The following is a 20711-nucleotide window of genomic DNA, read 5'->3' as shown; positions in this document are numbered from 1 at the left end:
ATAAAGTTGGAACTTAAACCTTTATCTTGATGATTGTTAGTTGTCCCTAGGTATTGTAAGTCAGAATCCACACTCTCACTTTTCCCACATATCTGTGAAAATCCAAGTTGTCCACATTTTCCAGAAACATTTGTCTGATGAGTCCCAGTACTGCCTTTGGAAAGAAGGAAGAGAAAAACATAAAAGTAAATGTTAACTTTATTTCATGAATACATCTAATTTCAGAAATACTGATTTCATTTGCATAGGAATAACTACAGGAGTAACTATACAGTGAACTAGGCAGGCAAGAAAGAGACAGTTTTTGCTACTGGCATATCTGATTAGTATCAGGGGTTAAAGAACAGAAGAGAGACTGGAAAAGTACAAAGAAAGGTATATTTAAAAATATACACAAAGACAGTTCTTTCTACATGCTCCCTCACCATGGAACATTTCTCCAGACCTGGCTTTCCTTCTCCCCACCCCCCCAAGTTTTTATTTAAATTCCAGTTAGTTAACACAGAGTGTAATATTAGTTTCAGAAGTAGAATTTAGTGATTAGTCACTTACATACAATACCCAGGGCTCATCCCAACAAGTACCCTCCTTAATACCCATCACCCATTTAACCCATCACCCCCAACCTCCCTCCAGCAACCCTCAGTTTGTTCTCCGTAGTAAAGAGTCTGTTTTATGGTTTGCTTCTCCTTTTTCTCCTATGCTCACCTGTTCACCTTAAATTCCACATACGAGTGAAATCATGGTATTTGTCTTTCTCTGACTTACTTCGCTTAGCATAATACTCTCTAGCTCCATCCATGTCATTGCAAATGGCAAGATTTCATTCTTTTTTATGGCTGAGTAATATTCACTGTGTGTGTGTGTGTGTGTGTGTGTGTGTGTGTGTGTGTGTGTGTGTAAAATCACATCTTTTTTTTTAACATTTCATTTATTTGAGAGAGAGCACAAGCAGGGGGAAGGGGCAGAGGGAGAGGGAGAAGCAGACCTCCTGATCAGCAGGGAGCCCAACTCGGTGCTCGATCCCAGGACCCTGGAATCATGACTTGAGCCAGAGGCAGATGCTCAATCACCTGAGCCCTCCAGACACCTATATTACATCTTCTTTATCCATGCATCAGTCAGTGGACATTTGGGCTATTTCCATAATCTGGCAATTGTTGATAATGCTGCTATAAACATCGGGGTGCATGTGTCCCTTTGAATCAGTATTTTTGTACCTTTGGGTAAACACCTAATAGTGCAATTACTGGATCATAGGATAGTTCTATTTTTAACTTTTTATTTATTTATTTATTTTTTATTTTTCACTTTTTGAGGAATTGCCATACTGTTTTCCAGAGTGGCTGTACCAATTTGTATTCCCACCAACAATGTAAGAGTATTTCCCTTTCTCCTCATCCTCACCAAGATCTGTTGTTTCCTGGGCTGGTTTTCCTTCTTCCCAGTATTTGTAGTACATACTGTAAAAAACGTTGTACTGCAGAACTCTTCTCCTTTTTTCCCTAACATGTAACACAGCATTCACATGGTTTTTAAGCTTATCTGGGCATATTTCCAAGATCTCTTTCCCTTTCCCTTGTCTGGTTAAGGTTATTCCTTACCGGGGGTCCCTTATAGTTCTGAAATTTTATGATTTTTAAAATTCTCTCCCTATGATTTTAAGCCCCTTTATCCTTCATGTACTGGACATCTTCTAAATTAATTTTCACCTCCATGCTTTGATTATACTCTCCCTATCTATAACAGTTCCTCTCTTGCTTCACTGTCAATCAATCACAAATCTCTCCCTTTTTTAAGGTCCAGCTTTTTTACGGTTCAACTTTTCCTGGAGTTTTCCCAAACCACTTCAAAACCTATCACCTTTTCCTTTTTTAAATCCCTACAGTACTTATAATTCATATCATCCAATTTAGCATCAGGTTACATGATGTCTTACTTTCCAGTTATTTTAAATCTGTACAGCTAGGTAAGAGCTCTGAACAGTACAGAAAGCATGAGCCTTATAAAAATCCAAACTAATGGTATGAGCATAACTGGATATATTCTTGCATTTTTTTCTCTATTAAACATTACACAGTCTTTGTAACAATCATTTTTGTATGAAAATATTACAGAATTTTACTGAATAAAGATCTATAAATTCTCCTATGGTAACAGTGTTCTCTAAATTTTGTGCCTGAACTCATAGCCAACACATTTCAATAACTGATATCATTTGGATATTAAATAAATGTTAACAACCATAACAAACTCAATCTTTACCTTATAAACCATTTTTCCTTCCCAACTGGCTTTGCTTTGTCAATATATTACCCTTTTTGTAATTACCTGTGTGCTAAATCTTGAAATCTTCCGCTATTCCCTTTCTTTATCTTATATATCCAGTTGTCATATTTTCCTGATTATTCCTTTCTATTTGATTTAATAAACAACCTTATCACCCTAGCTTCTTTTTTACTTAATGAAAACAATCTCCATTAGTTCCCCATAGCTTAAAAGCATGAGTTCAAATTTTTGAGCCTAGCACACAAGGGTTCCCCATATCCAAATATATTCTTGACCATTTAAAATGAATCTTGTCTTTACACAGCTCCTAGAATATCTCAAGCCAACTCCTAATGTAAACCTCTGCTGTCCTCATAACTCTCCTCTACCTGCTTGTATCATATTCCTCCCCAGAAAATGCAGTATAATTATTATCTCCTCTTCAGTGTCTTTTCTAACTGATATGGCCCATGACAATGACCATGTCCTCTAAACTACCATATTTACTTTCTGTAACATTTACTTAGACAAACATCTTACCAGTTGCTCTGGCCAAAAAACCTTAGAGCATTCTCACTTCTCTCTCTCTCTCACATTCCACACCCAATCCATCAGCAAATCATATCAACTCTAACTTTAACATATGGTCAGTATCTAATCACTTTCACTATATTCACTGCTACCCTGGTTAAACCTCCATCAACTCTACCCTGTTTTCACCCTTGCCCTCCTTAAGTCTACTTTATTTATTTATTTTTTAAAGATTTATTTATTTGTTTGAAAGAGATGGGGGGGAGTGGGAGGGGCAGAGGGAAAGGGAGAGAATCTCAAGCAGACTCCCTGCTGAGTGTGGAGCCAGACCTGGGGCTGGATCTCACCATGGTGAGATCATGACCTGAGCCAAAATCAAGAGTTGGATGCTTGATGACTGAAACACCCAGGTGCCCTCCTTAGGTCTATTTTAAATGTAACATCCAAAACAAGCCTGGAAAACACAAGGCAACTGATGTTACTTCTTTTCTCAAAATGTTCCTCACTCAGAGTAAAAGCCAGAGTTCATTCAATAGTCCACTAGGCCTTATAAATAAGGACCTTTATTACTTCTTTAATTTCATTTTCTACTTCTCTTCCCCTTACCGATTTCATTCCAGACTAACTAACCTCTTTGATCTTTCTCAAACATGTCCTGCACTCTGCACTATTCCCTCTTCCTGTAATTATCTGTTCTCTCTTGGTATTTGTGTAGTTTGCTTCAAATATTCTCTTTCTGAATGTGGCCTTCTTTCACCACATTATTCAAAATAGCACTTCCTCCATATTCATCTTCTCGCTTTATTTTTCTCCATAGCATTTATCACCATCTAACCTACTATGCTTTGCATTTATTTATGTCTGCTTTGCTCCAATTAGAATGCAAGATCTATTAGGGAGAAAGTTTCCCTCTTTTGTTGACTGTTATATCCCCAATACCTAGTAAAGTATCTGACACAAGGAAACACTAAATAAATATGGATTGTCAATTAAGTAAATACTGCCTTGGGTGCCTGGGTGGTTCAGTTGGTTAAGCGACTGCCTTCAGCTCATCAGGTCATGATCCTGCAGTCCCAGGATCGAGTCCCACATCGGGCTCCCTGCTCAGCGGGGAGTCTGCTTCTCCCTCGGACCCTCCCCCATCTCATGCTCTCTCTCTCACTCTCTTTCTCTCTCCCTCAAATAAATAAATAAAATCTTTAAAAAAAAAAGTAAATACTGCCTTACATTACTGCTTAAAGGGTTTCAGTGAGAAACCCTTCCAAGGTTTTAGCAGACAATTATGTCAAAGTGTCCATTCTTATTAGATCTCTTTTTTTTGAGAGTGTGAGCACGCACAAACAAGCATGTGGGACAAGAGGGAGAGGGAGAGAGAGAATCCCAAGCAGGCTCCACACCCAGTGCAGAGATGGACATAGGGCTTGATCTCATGACCCTGAAATCATGATCTGAGCCGAAATCAAGAGTTGGACACTCAATGGACTAAGCCACCCAGGTGCCCAATTCTTATCAGATCTTTAACAAATATTTATGGAACCTGAATTGTCTACTAGATTATAAATTCTTTGAGCTCTTAAAGGAATTATTACGTTTAGAGAAACCTTTAACTTAAGTTTCAACATGTCCATTAACTGCACCTTTTACTTACCAGCAGCACATACAGGAAGAGAATCTGGGTTATAATCTCGACTATTCTGAAATAAGTTTCTTGACACTCTTTTTCTGCTAAAACATAAATCATCATTTACTGGCATTCCTTGAGAGGACTTTAATTTTGGAGATGGGATGAAATCATATGCTGAAAACTATAAGAAGAGAATAAAAAATTAGCAAATTTATGTTACATCTACTTGGTAATAAAGATGACAGGATAATTTAGACTTGATTATGAAATTCAGATTAAAAAATATTAAATTTATCAAATATACAATGATACAAATAAACATCCACATATCGTATGGTACACTAACAGTATTTTTCAATCCATGATAGAAATGCTACATTTTTGTCTCTTTCTTATTATTTTACCCCAAACCTTTTCTGTACCTTACCTTCCTGAAGTACCCCTCTGGCAGCTAGGAAGGAAAGAATGTAAATGACAGAAAGAGTTAAAAGACAACTTGAATAGAGCAAAGAACATTTCCGATTCAGCAGTGTAGACTCTCACACTATGCCATCCTTGAGTATTACATAGTAAATGCCAACTGAAGGTCATTGAACCAGTAAGCACCCCACTCTACTAGTCTTACTGTGGCAAATTTACTATCCATATTCTGTAGCCCAAATAAAAATGTATACGTGGTAACCTATGTCATAGTTCCCTTAGGAGATTTTCTTAGATTTTTTAGTTAAAACCAAGTGCCTGATACTTTATATATGTCTAGTACTTTATAGTATCCAATTTTTTTTTCACATGCTCCTTTTGATTCTTAAGGTACAAAAGTGCCAGGATAGAATTCTGAAGTTAAAGAACAATCATAGTTTAAAGAACTAAATGAGAGCATGATTCACGTGTTCAGAATTCTTCACCAATGATGACCTCAATTGTTCTGGATCACCTCACATTCAATATGGCCATAGCATATTTAAAAATTGAGTGAACAGCGGTGCCTGGTTGGCTGAGTCAGAACAGCATGCGACTCTTGACCTCAAGGTTGTGAGTTCGAGTCCCATGTTGGGTATAGAAATTATTTAAAAATAAATAAATAAATAAATAAACTTAAAAACTAAAAAAAAAAGTTGAGTGAACAGAAATTATACTTACTGGCTATATATTTATGTGGAGCTTACAGACACAATCAAATCTAGACATGTGGTGAACCGTAAGCTTTCTCAGTATGCTTCTTTGCAAACTTTGGAATAACAGTGAAAAACAATAAAATTAAAAATATGTCTACTTGAAAACTTCTTAGCTACTTGACTATTACAAGATAAGACTATGAACTACCAAATCCTCAAATAACTTGTTATTCCTCAACAAATTTTGTGAAAAACCACTTAATATCTTCAAAAATTAACGCAGAAAATACCAAAGAAAAATAAATAATGCCTCCAATGAAAAATACCTGACTTTACTTTCTAAAAGTATATTACAATTTCTATGACTGATTATATAGCAATTTATATTAAATGGGATAAAAATGAAACCAATTACAGTCAACTTTTGATTAGAAACATTAAAAGAAGAAACACTAACCCAGTTAAAATAGTGACTAATCTAGAAATAAATCCACAGTAGGGATTACATTTTTTTTTTCTTCAGGTGGGCTCCATATGCCCAGCGTGGAGTCCAACAGAGGACCTGAACTCATGCCTCTGAGATCAAGATCTGAGCTGAGATCAAGAGTCAGACACTTAACTGACTGAGCCACCCAGGCATCCCTGGGATACATTTTATATTAGATTTACTCTGTCATTGATTTCTGCTTAAGGGAATACGGAGGGCAGAGGTAGTGATGGAAAATATGTGTGAGTGGGGAATTTTCAAGGATGCAGGAGGCAGGGATTAATAAATTTTGCTATAGAAAAATCTGAAAATATTTCGGGCATTGGGGTGGCTCTGTTGGATAAGTGCCCGACTCATGATTTCGGCTCAGGTCATGATCTCAGGGTTGTGAAATTGAGCCTTGTGTTGGGCTCCATGCTGGCCATGGAGACCGCTTAAGATTCTCTCTCTCCCTCTGCCCCTCCCCCTGCCCCCCTTGCTCACTTGGTCATGCACTCGCTCTAAAAAAAAAAAAAAAAAAGTTTATTCTGATTATCTAAAGTCTCCTCCTGAAACATCTTTGTGTTTTTCAAATCACTTTTTACACACACTTGAAGAAAACATGGTTGTGTTACTAGATATGAAGTTTTATATCCCACTTTTGCACTTAACATTATCATAAAAGTACTTCCCATGTTGTTTAAACCTCTTATAAGTGCTATAAACTTCAATTACAAAAGTAGTAAACTGCTTTTTGTAAAAAAAATGCAAAAAATATAGAAGTAAATAAGATATAAAATTTTTCTTTGGTACCTCTTTCATTAGAATTCTGTTGATAAACTCTGTTAACAGGTCTCTTCCAAAAACTATTTTTTAAAAAGATTTATCCATACATTTTAGAGAGAGAGAGTACACACACATGGGGTGGGGTGCGCGCAGAGGAAGAGGGAGAGAATCTCCAGCAGACTCCCTGCTCAGTGTGGAGTCAGACAAGGGGCTTGGTCTTACAACCCTGAGATCATGACCTGAGCTAAAATCAAGAGTCAAGGTTTAATCAAGGGAGCCACCCAGCACCCCTCAATAACCTATTCTTAAGAAACAAAAATAGATCACATAATACTCTGGCACACAGTAAGTGCTCATCATATTGCAGACATCCTTCCGTGTTAATCCATACATATCTGCTTATTCTTTCTAATGGCTGCCCAGTATTTCACATTATTGTCGAATTCATAGTTCCCTACTGATGGACATTTTCTTTGTCACAACTTTTCACTATTATAATCTTGCAGTGAACATTGTTATGCACATATTCTTGTACATTTTTAAAGGCTGCATAATATTCTATTGAATAGATATGCCATTCTATTATGGAACATTTCAGTGCTTCCAAAAAAATTTTTTTAATGATAAGGAAGAAATTTGAATGAGGGAAATGGTGCATATCTGGTTTAAGGAAGCAGTGCTGACTGAAGGGGACTGGCAGACCTTAGAAATGTTACCACATATTACACAGCTAAAGTATCTTTTTAAAACAACTAAAATGATTTATTTGATATCCTTAGGCTTCCTACACAAAGGCAGAATACCCAAACTGAACTTTTTGTAGCTGTCAGCTAACCAGTTTACCCACAAAATATGCAAACAAGACTATTTCTGGTTTTTCCTTTATTTAGCCAATTAGCGGGGCGCCTGGGTGGCTCAGTTGTTAAGCGTCTGCCTTCGACTCAGGTCATGATCCCAGTGTCCTGGGATTGAGCCCCGCATCGGGCTTCCTACTCAGCGGGAAGCCTGCTTCTCCCTCTCCCTCTCCCACTCCCCCTGCTTGTGTTGCCTCTCTTGCTGTGTCTCTGTCAAAAAAATAAATAAAATCTTAAAAAGAAAAATATTTAGCCAATTAACTGACTCTCTTACATGTAAGAACACAAATCGCATTGCAAAATCACAAACTAAATATTTCTGACTCCTTGTTTGATGTTTATTTCTGGAAATTTCACTAAGATGCTGCCTTTCTGGGTCCAAAATGAGACTCAAACACATGGCCTGAAAGCGTACCTTTTCTGAGACCTGGGCCCTTGAGTCCTCAGTTAACCTTTCCTCATATAACTGACTGAGCAATATGGCTCTTGCACAGTGAATCTGATTCTTGGTAAAGCCTCTTTCTGGTTCTGACTTTAATTGGACACATGGACAATAGTTTCCACACAGATGGCAGCAGTGGTAGTAATGGGTTTTGATTTTATGATCTGACTATTATGTGATTTCTGCTGGATGACAGTATCTTGGGTAGGTGGCAGCTAATAGGGAATCTGCAATCTCGTTTGGGTATGTTCTGTTTATGTTTATTTTTAAATGTACTGATATGAACTCCTTTACTCTAATAACCAGAGCTCTTTTTCCCCATCCAAAACTTAAGGTTTTTTTCATGTTTACTTAGAATGGGCCCAATATCTACCTGTCAATATCTACAAAAATCAAATTCCTATACCAAGAATGAAAGGAAACAAAATCTATAACATTCAATGGTCAGCTTTCTTCAATTTCTCTACATAACTAAGTAATTGTAAACTAATATTACTTTAGAACTCTGAAGCTAAAGAAAGGACAGTAAAGAAGTTTAATTATAAATTCGACATATTCAGAGAAATGCTGATTTCCAAAAGCCAAACAAAACAGTATTTCATAGTTTTCTAAACCTTAAGCAAGTTTAGCTTTTTTAAAAACTAAGAAAATTCAATACCATTTCTGTACAAGATATGGATATTGGGAAAAAAATAATGTCTCTCCAAATCCTCGGGAATCACAATTCTCAGTCTATTAGTTATCTACTGCTAAATAACGCATTATCCCAAAGTATAGTAGCTTAAAACAATGAATATTTATTATCTTTTTTTCTGTGGATCATGAATTTACAAGTGGCTTAACTGGATGGTTCATATATCTTGGGAGGCTGCAATCAAGATACTGGCTAGGCTGCTGTCAATGGAAGGCTTGACTAAGAGTGGAGGATCATTGAACTTCACTCAGTGGCTACTGGCAGGAGGCCTCAGTTCCCTGCCATCTGGGTCTCTCCAGAGGGCTGTTCATGATCTGGCAGCTGGCTTCCTCCAGAGCAAGCGATCCAAGAAAGACAGCAACCAAGATGGAAGCTGCAGTGCCTTTTTATAACCTAGTTTCTAAAGTCACACACCATTATTTCTACTTTATTTGTTAGAAATGAGTCATTAAGTCCAGACACATGCAGGGGCGCCTGGGTGGCTCAGTCAGTTAAGCATCTGCCTTCGGCTCAGGTCATGATCCCAGGGGCCTGGGATCGAGTCCTGCATGGGGCTCCTTGCTCGGCAGGGAGCCTGCTTCTTCCTCTGCCTGCAGCTCTCCCTGCTTGTGTTCTCACACTCTCACACTCTCTCTCTCCCTCTCTCTGACAAATAAATAAATAAAATCTTAAAAAAAAAAAAAGTCCAGACACATGCAAGTAGAGAGGAACTGGACTGCAACTATTCAAGGAAATAATCTCAACAAATTTATGGTAGATATATCATTTACAACCAACATTGTCAACAATGATGAATCTAATGGTGATTAAGTGTTTTTATTTCTTTAGCTGGTCAACATCAATATACTGGCACCTGCTTCTACCTTAAATTTTGCTGCTTTATCATAATTAGATCCTTTAAGTTATTCAGAAGGTAAAATTTTTCCATTTTATGAATATAAAATATTTTTGAGCAAACAGACTGATACATCGTCTATCTATAGATTGTATTAATCAGAATAAAATCAATTGAAACAAAATGTTTGTTTTGATTCAACAAGATTTAGTATGTTTTGATTCAAAAAGATTTAGTATGGGAAGAAAAGACCAAGCAAGATAGTTACTAAAATCTTTTAAGAGGGTAAGTGCTTATATCACATTAAACTAAATAAAACACAAGACTTCTAAGATTTCTTTACTTATGATTTGAATGTTTTGTTTATTTAAGGAAAACAATGGTCTTGCCACAAGCTGTACATTCAAGGGAAAACACAGACTAGCTGTGAGTTCAATTAATGACCTTGGTTAACCAAGAAAAAAAAAATGTTCTTAGTTTAAACTTTAAAGTTTTAATATCTGGTATATAATTGTATAGGAAAAGTTCATATAAAATCCTTTTAAACATAGCACTTTGGACAAATAAAACTCATTTAAAAATAGCTATCACCATATAAAATAACATTAGTATGATACAATTGTTTGTGCAAACTTGAACTTATTTTCTCAGGAAAAGCCCAGTAATACTAGTATGATATAATTGTGTAAACATGAACTTATCTTCTCAGGAAAAGCCTAACCAACTCAAATTTCTTAAATTTCCTCCACTGGCTTCACAGGTTGGATATGTTAGTATCACTCCTTTTCAAAATAAAAATTGTAAAATCATGAGTTCAATTAAATTTTATAATAGGTATCTTTATTAAAAGGGATCAATCCCTATAATGCCACAAATCCTATAATGATTGACATATTAGCTTGTGTTGATTTTCAAACCCTTAGTTAACTTTAAGATTTTAGACTAATATAAAATTGAATTAATGAAAAATCTTTAGATCCTGAACTTATAATTAAGATAAAAATGCAAATCAGTGGTCACCAAATATATTTTTAATTTATCCTTGTCGCTTATATATTATTGAGTAACTATCAATTAAACAGATTAAAGGATATATAAATACCTTTGAATGATGTTAAATACACATTTATTATTCCCACATTCTTCAGATCCCTAACCCTTAAATCACTGTACAAGAATATGAATATGTACTCATAGAGAGAATGAAAGATAATTCTCGGTTACATGACTTTTAGTTTTTTTCTGCATCTATGAGGAAAGAAAGTTGGTTTCTTTGAGTAAGGTTGTATTTAATATATACAGCTGACATGGTCCTAGGTAAAAAAGTTACAGGGAAATAAAAATAGGTATACAAGGTAATGGATATGCGCTGTCCATTTATCAAGGGCATTGTTACAGTTTTTTTTAAGATGGAAAAATACATATAAATATACAGTCTTATTTAATAGGTTTTTAAGGTTTATTTTTAAAAATTTATTTTAAAATTATTTTTAAGGTTTTTTTTTTTTAAGATTTTATTTATTTATTTGCGAGAGAGAATGAGATAGAGAGAGAGCATGAGAGGGGAGAGGGTCAGAGGGAGAAGCAGACTCCCTGCTGAGCAGGAAGCCCGATGTGGGACTCGATCCCGGGACTCCAGGATCATGACCTGAGCCGAAGGCAGTCGCTTAACCAACTGAGCCACCCAGGCGCCCTATTTTTAAGGTTTTAAAGAGATAAACTACACAGAACAGATATGCTTTTGGGTTGTTCAGGATTTTTATAAGCATTAAAACTAAAAGTTTTTCAAATTCTTTAGAAACCCCAGTAAAATTTAAGAAAGAAAATCAGGGGTGCCTGGCTGGTTCAGTCACCAGAGTGTGTGACACTTGACATTACTTAATAAAAAATTTAAAAAGGAAAAAAAGAAAAAAGAAAAGCAATGACTATTTATTGAAAACAATCTAATATCTGTAATGACCTTAGATATGATTTTCAGGGCTGTTCATGATTTTGAGATGCTTAAACTAAGAGTTTTTCTTTTTCAGATATTCCAATCATATTTTGAAAAGAAAATCAAAGACTACTTATTAGAAACAACTGAATGACCAAGAAAAATCTCACGTTTTAAGATTAATTCACACCAAATACATTAGTGCAGATGAGTAATTTTGACCTTAAAAATTGGTCATATTAAGTCTTTTTAAAAATTTTTATTTATTTATTTACTCATAGCGAGCAAGGTGGACAGAGGGAGAACCTCAAGGAGACTCCTCGCTGAGCATGGAGCTCAACTCAGGGCTCGATCCACGACTCTGAGATCATGACCTGAGTTGAAATCAAGAGTCAGACACTTAACTGAGCCACCCAGATGCCCCTGCCATATTAAGTATTCTAAATCTTTCCCACATTCTTCAGATCCCTAACCCTTTATTTTCCATTTTCAGCTTGCCTCTTAGTCTACCAGAATATGGAAGCTTAATATTATTTGAGCCCTGCTCTCAACTTGTGGTTCACAAATCAGAGCATCAGCAACACCTAGGAGCTTATTAGACATGTACTCTCAGAACCTGTTCCAGACAAATTGAATCAGAATCTGTATTTTAACAAGATCCCAAGTCAATTCATATGCAAATTAAAGTTTAATAAGCACCGTTCTAGAGCCCTTATCTTCCTTTCTTTTGACTTAAAAATAAAACACACCCTCCCTGCTATCTCAGAATTTTTCTGTATCCTAAGTTACCTTCCTTTTGTTCTTCCTTCAGTTCCAGAGGAAAAGACTTCCTCCTCTGTTCCACAGCTAAGCTCCCTATATACACCTGTGTCCTTGACTCATTCACAGTCCTGATTTAGGAACATTAATTCCTTGCCGCTCTCTCTCTCAAATATGCTTACAGGGACCAAATCTTATGTATTTTGCATATCTAACATCTATCACAGTACACGACACAGAGTAGGCATGTTGAAATCATAGGTGGCTCCTTTTTCTGCCTCTTTCAAATCAAGTGTTTCGTATTTGAAAATAAAACACAGTAATAACTCACCCTGCTATATCTTCCTTGGTCTTTTCTTTCACTGTCAAACCCTTAGATGTTTTCTCGCTTAACAGATATTTATTGATACTAATTGTGGATACAACACTATGATGAGTACTATTGCAAAAAACCAAAACCAAAAGAAACAGTCCCTATCATCCCAGTGCTTACCATCATTGAGGAGAAAGAGGGCACAGCTCAAGTGTGCTAAATAACAAAAGAGGAAAAAATGCTAGGCAGTGCTTTAAAGAGTACGCTATAAGCTCGTACTTGGCTTACACATAGTGGATGATCAAAAAGATGTTGAATAAATGCTTACTGCCTCTACTTCCTTATCAACTCACTTCATAAACCTTTAAATTTGGTCTCTATAACCTTCTTCTAAGACCACTTCTTTCCATGTCCCAACGACCTTCCAATAACCAAATCCTCCATCCTGAAAAAGCTACAGACCTAGTAACTACATACACATGAAGCAAGCAAGCTCCTTATTTTTCAGTCTAGGTTACTAACTACTGACTCTCACTACATTGTAGAAAAATCTGTTAGGAAAAATATAGCTAATATGGCAGCCAGCTACTAAACCTGATACTTGACCCAACCAACTCATTAAAACACTCATAAAAACAAAAAAGGAGATGAAAAGTTAGAATATCACAGGAACTTGGTTATCAGTGATTTGATTTGTCAGGGCACAAAAATAATCATTTAAATGGTGGAAACAAAAACAGAATTAAAAAGTCTAAATATTCAAAAGTAAGAGAGCAGTTAAATAGACCATGATATTATGATATAATATTAAATAGGCATTAAAGATCCTTCTCAGATTATTTGATGTTAAAGAAAAAAATGTTCATGGTAAAGTAAGTGAATAATGAAAGGAGGGACCTCCATGTATTGAAAAAAGAATCAGGCAACAAAACACTCAGAGCATACCTCTCTCAGTAGTGAGATTACTGAAAAATCTAAATTTCTTCTTTGTTCTTTTTTATATTTTCCAAATTTTCTTTTCTTTTTTTTTTTTTTTTTAAAGATTTTATTTTTATTTACTTGAGAGAGAGAGAGAGAGAATATGGGAGAAAGCACGAGAGGGAAGAGGGTCAGAGGGAGAAGCAGACTCCCCGCTGAGCAGGGAGCCCGATGCGGGACTCGATCCCGGGACTCCAGGATCATGACCTGAGCCGAAGGCAGTCGCCTAACCAACTGAGCCACCCAGGCGCCCTCCAAATTTTCTATAATGAATAATTATAACTTTTTTATAATCAGAAAAATTATTAAGAGGAAATTCAGAAAGATAAAATTAGGAGAAAAGTACCTTCAAAAATTATTTTACAAGTAGCACCCTGACTATATAGGAACACGTCATGTTTCAGTCTTCCTTCTCCTTAACCTCTCCTGCATTTAATGGTACAGATAGATGTACTTCCTGAAACTTTCTGCTTCACTTCTAACACTTTGTTTTTTCTTGGTGTTCTTCCAACACCACTTAGGCACCTGTCTCTTTGCCTTGTTTGGTTCTATCTCCTATTGCCATTCCCTAAATGGGACTGTATGCCAAGACCTTGTTAGCAAGCTGTTCTTGCTCTATTTATTAGACGCCCTTTACTGGAGAGCCTATCTATTCTCAGTCTCAGCAATTACTTCTCAGCACACGACTTCCAAGATTTACATCTCTAGTTCTTTCTTGTGTCTTTAATAGTATTCTTCAAACTCAACTGGCATATTCTATCTTCTTCTACCTGAAATTCATTTTCCTCTAAATTAATTTCCTTGTTTGAGGCCTTCCTATGTGTATTCACGGATCTATTATGCACTGGTCACCTCATTTAAATCTGTTATCCCTCTTTCTCTCCCTCTCGTCCAACGCTTGGTACTAAGTATTTTGAAATGTCTCTCACATCCATTATTTTCTTTCTAGTCTAATCCTGAAACCCTGCTAATCCTCATAGATCTCAACACCTCACACCAAGTAGTCCAATAAGTGTAAATCTAATTAATCTTCTAAGTCTCCCGTCTCTGGCTTCTCCAAAAAAAAGAAACAAAAGAAACAAAACAAAACACAACCTATACATTGCTGCTGTTGTGATGAATTTTCCTAAAACATGGCTTAAAAAAAATGGAAAAAAAACACAAAAAACAAACAAACAAAAAACCACAACCCAACTACAGTCTCAAATTACTGTCAAAATTACAAGCTAAATTCTTCGGTCTCCAATGTAGCCTCTGCTTCCCTCTTGTAAATTTATTTCCTAACACAACACTACAAAAATCATCTTTCTAAACAAACTAGTCTAACTTCAAAATGAGCTCCAGGAGTATGTAATGTAAAACATTCATGAGTTTTTCTGGAAGTTTTCCTGTTTAATGTTACCAACCAATGCTATATGTGGACAAGACAGAAATAACAGATTAACAGTAGACTGGAAATGTTAAAGCAGAACTTGGTCAAGAGCCAACCAACACAAATCAGACCAGGGGCCATGACATTCTGGAAAAAGCAAAACTATAGAGACAGTGGGGTTGCTGAGAGGGAGAGAAGGAGGGATGAAGAGGCAGAGCACAGATTTTCGGGGCAGTGAAACTATTCTGTATTGACTACAACGGTCAATACTGGGAATGGATTATGGCCTTTGGGTGATAATAATATGTCAATGTACATCAACAGCAATAAATGTACCACTGTGGTGCCAGTCCAGGAGGCTGTGCATGTGTGGGGGCAGAAGAGATAAGGAAAATCTCTGTACTCTCTAATTTTGCTTCGAACCTGAAACTGCTCTAAAAAATATTTATTAAAATATATATATATACTTCGGGGAGCTTGGGTGGCTCAGTTGGTTAAGCATCTGCCTTTGGTTTAGGTTGTGATCCTGGGGTCCTGGGCTCCCTGTTCAACGGGGAGTCTGCTTCTCCCTCTCTCTCTGCCCCTCCCCCTCCTCATGCTCGCTCACTCTCTCTCTCAAATAATAAAATCTTTCAAAAAATAAAATAAAAATATATATACTTCAAAAACAGCATACTTACAAACATTTAAATATTTAATCCCTGTCCTCAAGATAAATTTCAGTGTAGTTCTTCTACAAACCATTTATGAGCAAGAAAGTAGAACTTAATTTCTGGGATTAAGTTCCATCTTTTAAAAGCAACACACGTCTATACTGGAATTTAAAAAATGCACTTATTTTCAGATTCTTGGTACTTTGGCTAGCACCAGAATCATCATACACTAACATTTTATATTTGACACAGAACAAGCAGTGTTAAGATCAACGCTTACAGAAAACCATTCACTGCCAGGTAATGTTTGCAATACACAAGAATAACCATATAACTAAATTATGTATCTAGTATCATCTTCTGCTACCTTCCATCAGTTTCAGCTGTGCAGAAACTCCCCATTTCTTATTAATTTGCTAAGTCCTTTCATAAGGCAGTCTCTATTTTTTTTTAGGATTTTATTTATTTATTTGAGAGAGAGAGAGAGAGCATGAGTGGAGGGGGCAGGGCAGAAGGAGAGGGAAAAACAGAGCCCCTCCTCGCTTAGCAGGGAGCCTGATGTGGGGCTCAGTCCCAGGACACTAGGATCATGACCTGAGCCAAAGGCAGAGGCTTAACCAACTGAGCCACCCAGGTGCCCCTCCTAGTGAATAAAGATAGTCCCTCCATCTGAAATTCACAAGGATCCATCCACACCTAGCAAAACTCCTATTGATCTTTTATCACACCATTTAAATCATAATCACCCAGAAAACAATTATTTTAGGAGTTTGGAAATAAAACTCTGTGGGATGATTCTAAGCAGAAAACTGCAAAGAAATCTTGACCTTTAGTAGGTAGTTAGTTGCTATGCTATTGGTGTAGTAATTATTTTTCTGTGTATTATAGGATACAGCATATGAATATGACAGACACTGGGAACCAGGGTTTTACTGTGGGAGAAGGGAGATATATGTAGTGCTGGATTTGAATTGGAAGTATCAATATGATTAAAAAAAAAAAAGGTACCCCCTGGTTCCAACCACTGAAAGGACCAATCCACAATGGTAAACAATAGCAATGAGTACATTTATACCTAGACTTTGGTTTTTAAATTCTACTCTTAACTAAAAAAGCAGTTTTAGTGCTCTTGAAAAAACGGCTGATTTCAGATCTGGCACAAAAAAGGTACAAGGAAAGCCTGGGATCCTGTATGTAAGGAAGTGTTCAAAGACTAAAGAATCACCTCAAAGGACATTAAGAATCGGCCACTGGTCAACTTTGAGCCAATTTTAGCATCAAAAGGAATATTGATGTATTTAATACAGAACAAAAAAGAATGCCATAACAAATATAGAATGTAAGAATAAAAATAATAGATACCCTTTCTTTGCAGCCCTTGATGTAATAAATGGAATAGGTAAGGATCATTATTGGGTGCTAACGACAGTGGTTGAAAGGTTGTTGGATTATTCATAGGGTCTCAAAGTATCAGCCTGCAGATCATGTGCTAATTATAAAGAGGAAGATAAACCTTACAATAGAGTGATCTGGTTATCGCTACCTTAACCAAGTGGTAAAATTTAGCTCACCAGTAGCGGGACAACCTGATATTACGTCTCCTAATGTGACGTCATATGAAGTTCACAACATGTCCTATGTAAGATTTTTCCTAAAACTGTTTATCTTGAATGTAATCAAAAAGAAACAATCAGATAAATTAAGAAATGTAGAAAATTCTACAAAACTACCCCAAACTCTTCAAATAAGTCAAAATCATGAAGAAAAAACAAAGAAACAAACAAGTAGGCATATTGTTCTAGATAAGAGACATATTAACTACATGAACCTTGATTGGAACCTGGATGATGAAAGTAAAACAAATTCTATAAAACATTTTTTAAGGGACAATTGGAGAAATTTAAATACAGACTATATATTAGATATTACTGAATAATTACTGATTTTCTGAGATGTGTTAATAATGTGATAAAGGAAAAGCAATTCTTAGAAGATAAATGTGGAAATATTTAGGAAGGAAATATCAAGATATCTGCACTTGCCTTCAAATGGTTCAGTAAATACGAAGCATATATGGCAAGATGACATCTGACATCTGGTAAATATAGTAGTAGTAGATGGATATTCATTGTCTAATTCTTTTCAGTCATCTATAGATTTGCAATTTTCAAAATAAAAACTTTGAGGGAAATCAGTTCAGATGTCACACTTCTTAGAAGGCTTTTTAAACTTATCTAGTGAAATTATTTTTTCTTTTTTCATATTCCCACAGACTATATTTCTAATTCAACCCTTAACAAATTTGATAATGTCCATTTACAGGTCTGACCTTCTCCCTAAACATAGAATCAGCCTCATCTTCCTTACTAGAACTTAGCTCTTTATCTGACATGTACTAAATATTCAGAGTTTGTTGTATGGATGAGATAACTGATAAGACAAATTGACAGGCCAAAACTGAAATCCAGTTATTGTTACTATCATATTGTACCTCAAATTCAATGAAATCCATCAAGCAGTAAGCCTATTAAATGTTCCTACATGATCTGTACCATTATAATAGATATCCACATCACCATTCAAATCAAATTAAAAACAAAGCATAACAATCCTAAAGCAGCCTCACCCTTAAGTCATTACAGGCCATTTTCATTTTAAATTATTTCTAGTTTCAATTCAAGGCAATTAGAAAAGATGCATACCTGTTCTACGTCCTTGGAATTGGAGGTCTGGTTTTCTCCAGGCTGCTCATTTTCCCATGGTAATTTATTTTTTCCTTTTCCTGCACTTAATACCCTTCGGGTACAGATAGTTGGACTGTAAGATCCATAAATTTGCATGCTGTCCCTTGTGTGGTCTCCACAGTGACAGTGTGCACTCTGAGTTCTGTTACCAGCCAAGAGCCAGTCTGTATCTGCTCCATGTGCCAGATGGCTTGACCTGCCCTGGGCAGATGATGGCATAAGTATTGCATATTCCACAAATCCCTGTTCTGTTAACCTTGGGAGGGTTTTTCTAGCCAATCTGGCCTGCACAGCACTCATCACTCCATCTCCATTATCTTGCAGTTCAACAGTATCCACAGCTTTGAAAAGGATGCTGGTTTTACCTGAGCCCATGGACGATGCCAACACAGCAAAGGCTTCAAGAGCTGCTTGGCGTACCCTGCGTTTGCTATCTACAAGAGCTGGGGCAAGATTAAAAGACAGTTTGGGTAAGTCAAAATCCTCGCTGGGATAGGTCAGGAGGGAGCAGATGCAAATGTTCACTACCTCCTCTCTCACTCTGGAATGCTTATGTTTGAGATGTTCCAGAAGTAAACAAAGCACCCGTTGAGGACCTACTTCCTTCATTAGCTTGAGGAAAATTTTCATGTATTCTTGTTTGATTACCAATTTGTTGTCTGCCAGCACTTTGACAGAAGATGCTATAACTGGTCCCAAGAACTGTTGTACCTGCTCTCCAAGGCGAATAACCAGTAAATGCAGGACCTGAAGTGTGCCATGAACCACTCTGAAGTTAGAATCATCTAACAGATTATAGAGCAAGCTAATGAAACCGACAAGACTGGAATGAGGGGTAGAACTAGGATTAAATCCTCCCATCACCTGTTTTAATTCCTCAACGGCCTGAGTCCGGTTCTTATAGTCCTCCTGATCTAACAATCTTGAATGCAGCTCTTGAGGAATAATCCCAAATTTAAGATTGCTGTTAGAAAGAGTCACTGCACAGGGGAGGGGATCTTCAGGAAATCCAGAGGCTTCCAGTTCCAAATAATAAGGAACCTGACTTCCAAATTGGGACTCCAGGCGGCGATTGTAGTGTCTCCTCAGGGCAGATGGCAAGCGAGAGATATAGGACTGAAATCTCTCTTGGCCAAGTCGTTCTCCAATTTGCTGAAGTGCAGAGAAAGCAGTCTCAGATTCTTCTTCTACCTCCTGATCGCCAAGCTTTCTGGCTAGGGATATTATTACCTCGGTGAGATCTAGGCTGAACAACAAATCCTCAGGAGTAAGCAAGATAGGGAACAGCAGTGCTGTGGCAGCTCGAAGCCGGGCATCTGTACTTTCCAGCCCTTGTTGTATAAGCGTTCTCAGCACCTGTCCAGAACTACGTTTCAGACATATATGTAGGATCTGTAGTGCATCTTTCCGTAGGGCCGGATTCTCTTCTCGTAAGGAGACAACTAGTTGAGGCAGAAGTGCTAAGCTAAAGGCCTCTTCCAGCTGGCCTGCCTCCCCCTGACCCCGGAGAACGTCCGAGAGGAGATGCAAGCAGAGTCGCTTCTCATCACTACCTCCTTCCACAAGCACTCGGCCCAGGGCCCGATACAAGGCTTCCTTCCGTCGGGGGAAGCCGAGTCGACCGCCCCGCCGCGGCAAAGCAGCCTGCAAAGCCTGGAAGGCCTCGGAAGGATCTGGCGCGGTCCGGAGGAGCTGAAGAAGCCGAGTCTCCTCTTCATCTCCTCCTGACAAACCACCTCCAGACCCAGACCAACTACTTGTGATTGCCTCCGCGGGCATCATGAGGGTCGAGGCCAGAGGCGAAGGTGTCGGCGGGCAGGTACTGTGGTCTCCGGCAGCTCCACGGCAATAGTTTTTCTCGCCTCTCATGGTGCCCCCACCTCGATCATCATCAGTCTCTGGGGCGGAAGGACGATTGCAGCTCTGGAGCCGATAGGCACAGAGGGCTGGAAGTTGCGGCAGCAGGCGCAGCGCAGAGGGCACAGCCGCCATGGAGGGTCGTCAGGTGGCAGAGGCTGAAAGAAACCATCGTCTCTGAAGGGCTCGATGGAGCCCAGCCTTCCAGTTCCTCTCCAAGCCCCAAGCTGCAGAGGAAGAAAAGGAACAGCTTCAGTTAGCTGCCAAGTCGCCCCCGGCAGGCTGCCTTCGGCAAAATGGCCCCTGCCAGAGCCCCAGACCCCACAGCAGCCACCGGGCGTAACCAGGGCACCACGTGACCAAACCGATGGCTTCCATGGTGATCTACCCAGAGCGGACCTCTTGACCCGGAAATCAACCTGTCGTGATGAATGCTGGGTCATGTAGTCCACGTCAAGTTACGAATGGGCTGCAGGCTCCTTGAAAA

General features: G+C 37.8%; 1 protein-coding gene across 3 annotated transcripts in view; it reads right to left on the bottom strand.

The window, feature by feature from the left end:
• The window catches only part of TOGARAM1 (TOG array regulator of axonemal microtubules 1), a 78283-nt gene extending 57698 nt beyond the window's left edge, over window positions 1-20585 (bottom strand). For all 3 annotated transcript variants that reach the window (XM_025870123.2, XM_025870125.2, XM_025870124.2), the window contains exons 1-3: window positions 18326-20585; window positions 4448-4604; window positions 20-154 (exon numbers count right to left, since the gene is read on the bottom strand). In XM_025870123.2, coding sequence (XP_025725908.1) covers window positions 20-154; window positions 4448-4604; window positions 18326-20359 — 2326 coding nt within the window. In that variant the 5' untranslated portion in view covers window positions 20360-20585. The remainder of the gene's footprint in view (window positions 1-19; window positions 155-4447; window positions 4605-18325) is intronic.
• Between the last annotated feature and the right edge of the window lie 126 nt (window positions 20586-20711).

The sequence above is a fragment of the Callorhinus ursinus genome, unplaced genomic scaffold (genome assembly GCF_003265705.2).
Source record: "Callorhinus ursinus isolate GAN/ISIS: 27379988/994484 unplaced genomic scaffold, GSC_fseal_2.0 scaffold8, whole genome shotgun sequence".
NCBI lineage: Eukaryota > Metazoa > Chordata > Mammalia > Carnivora > Otariidae > Callorhinus > Callorhinus ursinus.
The sequence above is the reverse complement of the archived record's forward strand: the minus strand, read 5'-3'. Positions and strand labels throughout refer to the sequence as shown.